The sequence below is a fragment of the Lucilia sericata genome, unplaced genomic scaffold (assembly GCF_015586225.1).
Source record: "Lucilia sericata isolate MDLA Ls3-8-SP2 unplaced genomic scaffold, ASM1558622v1 Contig000956F_arrow, whole genome shotgun sequence".
Taxonomy (NCBI): Eukaryota; Metazoa; Arthropoda; class Insecta; order Diptera; family Calliphoridae; genus Lucilia; species Lucilia sericata.
Window position 1 is genome coordinate 176,158 of NW_023994940.1, and position 12,171 is coordinate 188,328.

Genomic DNA, 12,171 nt, shown 5'->3' on the forward strand with positions numbered 1-12,171 from the left:
AAAATGTTTCTTTTTGTGGCTTTTAAATCATGAAAATTGTCTTCCAAATGAAACTTAAAAGAATCATTCTTCGGAACCCAGTGTATGCCTAGAGCTTTAGCTAAATCGGAATCACTGTGTAATAGTTTATCATTCCCCAAAAACTAATAAAATTTGGATGATTTGAAAACCATTTTGTAAGTTTAAAACCAGCTGAACTTAAAATTTCAGTAACCTGGTTTTAAATTATTTTAAGGTCTTGGTAGCTTTCAGCTCCAGTTAACAAATCATCAACATAAAAATCACTGTGAACTACTTTTGAACCAATAGGCAAAGTCTCTTTGTATAAATCGCTTAATTGAATCAAACATCTGATAGCTAAAAATGGTGCAGACGCTGTGCCATAAGTCAAAGTATTTAAGCGAAACACATTCAAACTATCAGATGGATTCTGCCTCCAAAGGATCAATTGATAATTTCTATCGTTTTCCCAACTAAAACTTGACGATAAATTTTTTCAATATCTGCAGTGATCGCATATTTATGAAAACGAAAACGGATCAATGTCGAATATAATTCTTCTTGCACTGTGGGACCAACCATTAACAGATCGTTAAGTGATACATGTGTAGAAGTTCGACATGAAGCATCAAAAACTACTCGAAGTTTAGTAGTACTACTCTGAAGTCGCAATACACATTGATGTGGAATGAAATAATAAGGAAAATCTGGTATTTTGTCTACAATTGACATATGACCTAAGTCGAAATACTCTTTCATAAAATCATGATACATTTGCTTGATTTCATTATTTTAAGAAAGTTTTCGTTCTAATGAAAGAAATCTTCTTTTAGCGGTTTCGAAAGATGAACCTAGCAATTTTGTATCAGATTTGAAAGGCAATGAGACTTCAAATCGTCCTGACGATAAACGTCGTACTGAATTTCTAAAGATTTCCTCGCATTCCTGCTGCTCTTCAGAATATATTTTTGTCGATTCTTTCGGAATTTCTTCTAATTCCCAGAATTTTTTAACAATAGAATCTATATTGCTCTCGTTTTCAATAGAAGAATTTATATGAAAAACTTTATTATTGGCGTTAGATCCCTTTGATTGATTATACTTTCCAGTAACAATCCAACCAAGAGAAGTCTTCTGTAAAATTGGAAGACTAGGACCAGATTTAATTTGTCCGACAGAAATTAAGTCAAAGAATATCTCTGCGCCAATTAATAAGTCAATCTTTTGGGGTTTGTGAAAGCAAGGATCAGCTAATTCTATATTTTTAGGAATTTCTAAGCTAGTTGTACTAATTGAATGATCAGGCTGTAAATTAGTTATAGAACTCAAAACCCAAAACTTTGAAGTAAATTGAGTAGAGTTAACCCTCGACGTGACAGGTAAATTAACACAAGATTTTGAATATGAATTTGTTTCGCAAATGCCATTCAAATTCAATCTACCTCCTTCTCTTTTTAATCGTAGTAGCTGTGCAAGTTCCTCAGTTATCAAGTTTGGTTGAGAACCGGAATCTAAAAGAGCTCTGGCTAATATAAAATTGCCAGAACTATTTCTAACTTTTACCACAGCTGTCGCTAGAATAATTCTATCATCAGAAGATGAGTAATTTACTGAAGCGTTAGAAGTTGACTGCTGTTCAAAGTTGCTATTAGACGCATTGCTATTATCAGATGTTGTGTATCTGTGTAGCAGTGCATTGTGTGAACCACAGCAAATTCTACACTTAGGTGCTGAACATCTAGCTACTGTATGTCCTTTTTTCAAACAATTGATGCAAGCTGGCACAGATTTTATAAAATCAAATCTTTGAAGTACAGGCTCAGCTGCAAATGAAGGGCAATTAACAACTATATGCTGATTTGATTTGCAAAATAAGAATTTGTCAGTAGATTGTCTTGATTTCGTACAATTTAGTGATGTTTTATTATTTTTGTTTGTAGAATTGTCAGTTTTGTTCTTATTAAACCTCGGCCTTGAACTTGAAGATTCATCAGCAGCAATATGCTGATACCGTTTGTTCAAGGCGGCTTCACAGTCTGGCCATAGTGGCAGCTTTTCGAAATCTAGCTGTTCTTCCCACTTAGATTTGGTCACTGGATCTACTTTTGACATCACTAAATGGATTAAAATAGCATTTGTAATCTTTTTATCATCTCCTATAGATAAAAGAGAATCATAAATTGCAGAAACAGTATCAATCATGCTTCGCAAAGCAGATGCCGAAGGTTTTGTGATCTCTGAAAGATCAAAAAGTTTAGAGATATTATCGAAAAATATCAAACATTCATTGTCGTAAACCTTCTTTAAACTAGCTAAAGCTTTGGGATAATTTTCTTCAGAAATCTGAAAAGCTTTTACTGTTCCTAAAGCTTCTTCGGACAAGCATGATATTAAATGGTTAAATTTTTCTATGTCTGTCAACATCGGATCATTGTGGACCAAGTTCTCAAATAGGCTCATAAAGTTTCTATAATCGGAATATTTTCCGCTGAATTTAGGGAGCTTCATATTTGGTAATCTCGACTGGTGTGACTGTACACTAAACGATGTTTCAGGCACACTCGATTTTCTAGTTTTAGCCAAGATACTTAAAAACAATGATTTTGTTATCACACAAATATTCTCAAGCTCAGCTCTGTCATCATTATTGGGATCTAAATTATCAACCTCAGACTGAAGCTTCATTGCTTGGTCTATATAACTTGTCAATATGTCCAATCTACATTCTAGCTCAATAGGATTAAAAGAAATAGTCTTTTCCCTAATAGATTGACGGATTCTCTCTATATTTTGTACAACCTTTGCTTTCTTTTCTAATGCTTTTGTCAAAGCTTCCGATTTGGAAGGTGAATCTTGGCGTTTTTTACCAACCATTATAAAAATAAATATTTAATTTAATTCCTCAAAGCAGAAAAACTATAAAAAATTATCAAAATAATTTATTGACAAATCAAAATTTTCCAAAAAGAATTTAAATTCTTGCTTTGGATCTCAGAATTGTATAAAAAAAAATATTTATTTTCGAATTTAAATGAAATCTGTCGCCGGTTACACAATATTCGGACTATTTCTTCTCGAATTAATCTTTTATTCGCAATTTTGTACCGATCACTTTATTCCAAATTAAAATTAATTTATTTAATTTTCCGTAATACCACTTTTTTCAGCCTTTGGTAAAAATAAATAATAAATTTATTTTCTTTTACCAAGAAAAATCGTTATTAAGTTAAGTTAAATTTCACAAAATATTGTTTTTATTAATAACTAGTTGTTTGAACACACTAATCAATATTAATATTATAATAATATTCAATAAAAATTTTCGAAGCTAGTGTGAACAAACAAACAAGTTGATATTTTCAATTTGTATGAAATTTAACTTTTCGATGCTAGTGTAAACGCACTACACTGTTACAGCTGATGTAAACAATTCAATGTGAGTGGTATAGGAACGCGTGGAATTGAAATATGATCTTAACAAATTGATCAACAAATGAAAGAATAAAAGAAAACAAGAAGTAAATAAATAAAAAGTTAATAATTTTGTAATTAAAAAATTTAACACCCGCGAATATTTTAGTGTATTTTTAATAAAATAAAAAAATATTTTCCGAATGAAAATAATACCGACGGCATACAAGACTAAATTGTGAAATATTAATTTATCTCTCAACGATAAAAAGAGTAAAGTATGTGCGTGTGTGTGTATATATTTTTATAATAAAAACAAAACACTCGCGATTGTCTCACTTTTAAGGGTGGGTTTTTTAAATAAAATATTTAAATAAATGAAATGCTTCACAACAATAAAGTGTAAAAAATATTTTATAGTGTACGACGTGCAAAGTGATAAAATTTTTGAATAATTTACAAAAATCTCTTAAATTTGATTAAATTACAAATTTAAGGTTTTTACACTAATATTTTTTACACTTTTTACCTCTTGTTCGGATTCCGAGTTACTCCCCTGGTTTCTTTCAGCACGACAAATAATGCAGCGGCAACGACGAGGCATCTGGTGGCTATGAAGATGAGGAAGATGACCAGTATGTTGGAATCCGTGGACGATGTTTTGTTGTTTTAAATGTTGTGTAGGTTAGTGTTGTGTTGTGTTTGTTTATTTATTGTTTGTTTAAACACTTCACTTTTTTTTTGTTATTATCACTGTTTATTGTTTGTGAATATTTATATAAAAAAAACACTTTTTATTTAATAAAAATAAATTTGAATTAATTTATCAAAAATTTTATTCTTTATTTATTATTTTTTCACAAGTCACTGCTCGGGCGCCAAAATGTTCTTTCTTAATATTTTTTAAGAAATTAAAAAAAAAACAAAATTAAATTAAACAAATTATAATTTAAAAATTTGGGCCCTGGTGAAAATTGTCTAAATAAAAACGACCGTAAGGTTTAAGTTTAATTCGCAAGTAAGTATTTATTTTGCTTTTTATGTAAAAATAAAAAGCCTACTTTTTTCTATATACATTATTTTCAGCAAACCCGTTACAGTTAACATGTAAGCTGTAAGGGTTTACTACATAACTTAAAAGTAAGGTAAGTAAGTAAAGATAAGTAAGTAAAGGTAAGTAAGTAAAGGTAAGTAAGTAAAGGTAAGTAAGTAAAGGTAAGTATTATTAAATTCATTTATTATATTATTATTGTTATTATTATTAAATTCAATTCATTATTATAATTAAAAAGAGAAAAAGGGTAAAAAAATAAATATTAAAAAAACCCATTGTGGCCCAACAATAAGTATTACCCATATGCACAGAAATTTTACTGTGAAAGTTTTTTCTGATCGGTCCATAATTGGTCATAGCTCCCATACAAGGTCCCCTCCCGAAAATCACTTAAACGCACAAAATATTAATATCCATACATTTAGCAAAAATATTGCTCTTATATGCATAAATTAAACTATAAAATTGTTTTACGATCGGTCCATATTTGGTCATAGCTCTCATACTAGGTTCCCTCCAGAAAATCACTTAAATGCAAAATATTCATTACCAAATAATGATATAGATACAGAATTTAGAAATTTTGTCTTTATATTAGGGTGATCGACTCGATTTTTCAACCGGTTTTAAAACCGGTTTTTTCTGCTTTACCAGTGGCGGTTTTTTCTTAATGTTGATTTTTCGAATATCGAATAACCCGGTTTTTTCACTTTTTAAAAACCGGTTTCGAATACTTTTATTTGCTTTGTATTCAAAGATTATTTAAATGAAATTTTTAAGTAAATAATAATACAGCCCGTCTAAATTTTAAAAATATTCGAGTCGAGGAACTAGCGTATATTTTTCTACAGCTCCTTTGGTTAAACTTCTTTGATTTTCCTAATTAATTAAAAAAATTTATTTGTAAAATTGATAACTGTTTGATAAAATTTTATCAATCTTAAGATTATATTCCAATTACAATAATTAATTTACGGCTGAAATTTTATGGAAGTGTTGGAATGCCTATGCAAATTTCCTAAACAGGGCTTTTAAAATAAGCTAGGATTACATAGTACCTTATGTTTAACAGAAGTGTCCCACTTTTTTCCTAATTTTTTTTATATTAAAGAAATAATGTAAATCAGACGACTAGATCTAAAGTTATAATCTTTTAAACTGTTAAAAATCATTTCGGGCCATGTTTTATTAATCAAATTTAAACATAAACATTAAGTTTTTTAAATTAAAATATATTTTTTTTATTTATAATGAAAAACCGGTTAACCGGTTTTTTCTGTATTTGAAAAATATCAACCGGTTTTTTTTAAATGTCAACTATTCGAACTATTCGAAAACCGGTTTTTGGAAAATGTCGAATAATCGATCACCCTACTTTATATACATAATTGGTCATAGCTCCCATACAAGGTCCTTTTACGAAAATCTCTTAAACGCACATTACTCATTACCAAATAAAGCTATTGATAAAAAAATTTGGCCCAAATATTAATTTTGTATACAAAAATTCTATTTCAAGATTTTTTCACGATCAGTTCATAACATGGGTGCGGTCGGTCCCATACAAGGTTCCCTTCAAAAAATCACTTCAACATACATTACTTATTACTAAATTACGATATAGATACAAAATTTGACTGAAATATAGGTTTTATGAACATAAATTTAGCTTAAAGAATTTTTTTACGATCGATCTATAATTGGTCATATCTCCCATACTATGTCCTGACCCTAAAAACGCTTTAACCGTATTTAACTAGTTGTATTATCAATTTGTGTGGAACAAAATTATATAAATTTATTTTGAAAATCCTTAAATCTTTTACACACATATACATGCAAATTACTAAATATCGCTAAGCGCTATAAAAATATAAAGAAAATGGCGTATGTAAGGTTCAATAAATCATGGAATTGTAATAGATTTAACCGTCTTGTCTATACCCCAGCAAAATTACGTACATCAATACCCAACATACCCGGGTATGTCATACAATTTATATGGCTATTTCATCTTTTTATACATTTCTAGTGTATAATTCAGATAATTATTAAAACTAATTTAATAAAACCTCTGTATATATAAATTAAATAGTTTTTGATCATTAACCATTAAATTTTAGCAATTTTTTTAAGTTTTCTTATTACTTTCCTATTAACAAAAATATCATACGCAAAAAAACCTAAAGAAAAACGCCTTTATAACGTATAATTTACACTATGCAGAATTTGACTTTGTAAAATTTTGACTTCAAGAAGCTATTATTCAGTGACCGGGAAAGATAATTGAACAAAACTTTATATATTTTATTTATTAAGGTGTATAAAATCGATTAGCTTTAAAGAAATTGTTTTTGCTTTCGTAAGTATGGAACTTTTTTGCAAAAAAAGATTGCTAAGTCATGGTCAAAAATTCAAATTTTAAAATTTAAACTTAAATATTTTTGTTTATACGAGAATAAAATTATTATAATCAGCTTAATTTTACTTTACTAAGTCATATACAATAAAAATAATTTTTTTTCATCAAAATCGGCCCATATTTGTTAATGTTACAGGGTCCACAAATATTTCACATTCAAATTTAGGAATAAAGATACATGACTCTGTATTTGAAACTAAATTTGTTGTTTAGTTCAATTTTTTTCATAAGATACAAAAATATATATAATTCTAATAATAAAACATAAAATTTATAATGAAACTTAATTTTTGTCCGATAACTGAAATATAATTTTTATACATACAGTGGTATGTTGGGTATTGGTACACGAAAAATAGAAAATCGGTCATTAATCAGTTTAATATATACACATCTAATTTTTTAAAAATGTATAGAAAATATTACTCTGAAAGCATAGACCAAATTTCAAGCCGACACGATATATAGATCTCGAAATATATCACTACAAAAATGGAAAACATACCCGGGTATGTGGGTATTGACATAACGATTAAGCTGTTTAAATCTTTGTATTTTTTCTATTCAAGACATGAGAAAACTTATTTCTATAAATATTTGATCAATTAGAAAAGTATTGATATATAAGTAGCTGGTGGAGGGTATTTAAGATTCGGCTCAGCCGAATATAGCACTCTAATTTGTTATATCTTCAATAGAATTTTTTTTTTTTTGATTTTCGGTAAATTTAGATTTTCACTATTTATTAACTCTCACTATTTTTTATACCCTCCACCACCATCAGTGGTGAAAGAGGGTATATATAAGTTCGTCATTCCGTATGTAACACCAAGAAATATTCATCTGGGACCCAACAACGTATATATATTCTGGGTCCTTATGAAATTCTGAGTCGATTTAGCTATGTCCGTCTGTCTGTCTGTGTAAAACACGCTCACGTTAAAGCGAAGCAATAGAAATTAACGAAAATCAGCCTAAATATTCACTATTATCCGGTACAGTTTGGTATTGAAAATGAGCAAAATCGGTTCACATCTGGAAAAGTTATGAATCAAAATTTAAAACAACTCCGAAAAAATAGGCATTTTTTACACATTCTGATGTAATTTTCTGGAAAACTATGCAAGATAATTTCATGAAAATCTTCATGCATTCGTTTCTACACAAGATCTTGATTCCTGCGGAAAATTGCTAGCATCGGTCCATAATTTCATATACCTCCCATACAAAAGTACATATTCCCGGAAAATGAGTTTTTTGTTAATAACTTCTGTCAGAATGTTGATATCTTCACAAAATTTCACAAATTAAAATTTTATATCAATAAAATTCATTGAGAGAAAAAATTTTCTGGATCGGTCAATAATTGTACATAGCTCCCATACATCCCATCACTTAAACGCGCACCCCATCACTTAAACGCGCATAACTCATTACTAAATTAATATATCCACATAAAATTTGGAATAAGTATTGCTCATATGCACAGAAATATTACTGTGAACGTTTTTCCGTTCGGTCCATAATTGGCCATAGCTCCCATACAAGGTCCCCTCCCGAAAATCACTTAAACGCACATAACACATTACTAAATTAAAATATAAATATAAAATTTGGTACAAGTATTGCTCATATGCACAGAAATACTACTGTAAATTTTTTTTCCGATCGGTCCATAATTGGTCATAGCTCCCATACAAGGTCCCCTCCCGAAAATCACTTAAACGCACATAACTGATTACTAAATTAAGATATCCATATAAAATTTGGTACAAGTATTGCTCACATATACAAAAATATATATATTGGTCATAGCTCCCATACAAGGTCCCCTCCCGAAAATCACTTAAACGCGTATAACTCATTGCTAAATTAAAATATCCATATAAAGTTTGACACAAGTATTGCTCATATACACAGATATATTACTGTGAAATTGTTTTCCTATCGCTCCATAATTGAACATAGTTCCCATGCAAGGTCCCTTTCAGAAAAACACTTTAAGGCACATAACTCATTACCAAATAGTAATACCCAAAAAAAAAATTGGCATACATACTATTTTTGTACACAGAAATTAAAATCTTATGTCAATAGAATTCATTGAGAGAAAAAATTTTCTGGATCGGTCCATAATTCGACATAGCTCCCATACAAGGTTCCCTCCCGAAAATCACTTAAACGCGCATAACTCATTACTAAATTAAGATATTCACATAAAATTTGGAATACTTATTGCTCATATGCACAGAAATATTACTGTGAAAGTTTTTCCGATCGGTCCATAATTGGCATTGGTCCCAAGGGTCCCTTTTAGAAAAACACTTAAAGGCACATAACTCATTACCAAATAGTAGAGTCCGAACGAACTCAAAATTTCGTTCGGTACCGAACCCGAACTTTGGTAAATTTGAAAGTTCGGCCGAAGCCGAACTTTGTTCCGTTTTCAAAGTTCGGTGAACACGAACTTTTTTCTTAAATGAAAAACGCATTTATGATTAAAAAGTAATAAATTTATAACATTTAAAACCAAAATATGAACATCCGGAAGATTGATGAGGGTCTTTATCAACTTGGGTCAATTATCAACTAATTCCGAATTCCAGAGAGTGATAAATTTCTAATAAGAAACCGTTTTTGTGAAATGCATATATCTTAATACTTTTATTTTCGGTTTTTAAACGATTTATTAACAATGATATAATTCTCTGTAAGAGCACGCAGAGAAACAACATGGTTGTGGTAACCATGATCTAATAGCAACGTATTATGGTTAAAATTATGATTGTAGTCTATACATATTATCGTTATTGTAACAATTTTAAAATATCATATTATGATTAAATACCGTCAAAATATTTCATCATATTTTTGTATTTATCATAATATTGTTATACATGATCATATTATGATCCAATGTGATTAAAATATCGTTTTAAATATGTATCTAAATCAAAATGAAGTTTATCGAATCAGTAAAATTATACTTACAATACTTAACTTACAATACTTAATTCGCAAATTTCAATTTGCCGATTTATATGAAATTTTGATTCATAAAAAAATTTTAGGTCCTATCGTTCTTTAAATAGACTGACAGACTGACTAACTGACAGACATGTCTAGATCGTTTGAGAATAAGGACCTATAAAATTTCGATGTTACAAATGAGATTAAAGATTTATAATCGAAACTAGATAATTCAAAATAAATGTTTCGCTTTTCTTAGCTTTTTAATCAGTTTCTTGTTAACAGTTTTTCAAATCAGCCGAAAAAACGAACAGTTAAAAAGGCGTTTTGTACCTATGCATATCAGAAATTTATTGTACAGGATGTATGATAACTTCTGTGAAAAAATTTTCAGCATTTTTAAAAATTTTTGATGATGTAAAAATATGATAAATAAACATTTTTTAAAAAGTTCGGTGTTCGGACAAAATTTCGCCGAACACCGAACATTGGCCGAACCTCACTTTTTACCGAACCCGTACCCGAACGTTCGGTCGGACACTACCAAATAGTGATACCCAAGAAAATTTGGCATACATACTATTTTTGTAGACAGAAATGTTATTTCAAAATTTGTTCACGATGGGTTCATCTTTGGTCATAGCTCCCATACAAGGTACTCTCCCGAAAATCACTTAAACGCCCATAACTCATTACAAAATATTGATATCCATACATTTGGCACAAATATTGCTATTGCTATACATAAATTACACTATAAAGTTGTTTTACGATCGGTCCATATTTGGTCATAGCTCTCATACTAGGTCCCCTCCAGAAAATCACTTAAATGCACAATATTCATTACTAAATAATGATATAGATACAGAATTTTGAAATTTTGTCTTTATATACATAATTGGTCACAGCTCCCATACAAGGTCCTTTTGCGAAAATATCTTAAACGCACATTATTCATTACCAAATAAAGCTATTGATACAAAATTTTACACAAATATTACTTTGGTATACAAAAATTCTATTTCAAGATTTTTTCACGATCGGTCCATAACATAGGTGCGGTCGGTCCCATGCAAGTGTCCCTTTAGAAAATCACTTGAACACACATTACTTATTACTAAATTACGACATAGATACAAAATTTGACTGAAATATAGCTTTTATGTCCGGAAATTTAGCTTAAAGAATTTTTTACGATCGGTCTATAATTGGTCATATCTCCCAAACTAAGTCCTGCCCCTAAAAGCAATTTAACAGCATTATCAATTTGTGTAGAACAAAATTATATAGGTATATATGTATTTTGAAAATTCTTAAATCTTTCTCACACATGCATACATGCACATTATTAAATATCGTTAAAGCATATCATAGGGCGCAATAAAAATATAAAAGAAAATGGGGTTTGTAATGTTCAATAAATCTTGGAATTGTAACAGATTTAAGCTGTTTAAATCTTGGGGTTTTTCTATTTCAAACATGAGAAAACTTATTTCTACAAATATTTGATCAATTAAAAAAGTATTAATATAAAAGTAGCTGGTGGAGGGTATTTAAGATTCGGCTCAGCCGAATATAGCACTCTAACCTGTTTTAATTTTCACTCTCATATTTTTATACCCTCCACCACCATCAGTGGTGATAGAGGGTATATATAAGTTTGCCATTCCGTTTGTAACACCGAGAAATATTCATTTGAGACCCAACAAAGTATATATATTCTTGGTCCTTCTGAAATTCTGAGTCGATTTAGATATGTCCGTCTGTCAGTGTGTCTGTCTGTATAAAACACGCTCACTTTAAAACGAAGCAACGGAACTTTATGAAATTCACCCAAAATATTCGTTGATAACCTAAGCAGTTTGGTATTATAAATCAGCAAAATCGGTGAAATAGCTTCAGAGTTATGAGTAAGAATTTGAGACAACCTCAAAAAAATTGTGCTTTTTCACATATTTATTTGTTTTCTTTACAAAAACTACTGCAGATAAATTGATGAATTTTGTCAGAGATATAACTCTGGGTGCAAGGATCAACATTGCTAAACATCGGAAAAATCGGTTCACAATTACATATACCTCCCATACAAATTTACATATTCCCCGAAATTAATTTATTGTTAATAACTTCCGAAATAATGGTGATATATTTACGAAATTTTACAAATTTAAATAGAATTCATATAAAGAAACAATTTTCTGAATCGGTCCTTAATTGGTCATAGCTCCCATATAAGGTTACCTTCAGAAAAACTTTTCAACGACCATAACTCATTATCAAATAACGATATTCATACAAACTTTGGCACAAATAT

General features: G+C 29.6%; 1 protein-coding gene across 1 annotated transcript; it reads right to left on the reverse strand.

Annotated features, from left to right (window-relative positions):
* Nucleotides 1–792: 792 nt before the first annotated feature.
* Nucleotides 793–2,874, reverse strand: LOC119609284. The gene has a single exon (XM_037964009.1). It carries the CDS (start codon nucleotides 2,872–2,874, stop codon nucleotides 793–795), a length of 2,082 nt encoding a protein of 693 aa, XP_037819937.1.
* Between the last annotated feature and the right edge of the window lie 9,297 nt (nucleotides 2,875–12,171).

Bases quoted from the DNA above. Each gene is read 5' to 3' on its own strand.
- LOC119609284 (XM_037964009.1), bottom strand. From the start codon at position 2,874: ATGGTTGGTAAAAAACGCCAAGATTCACCTTCCAAATCGGAAGCTTTG.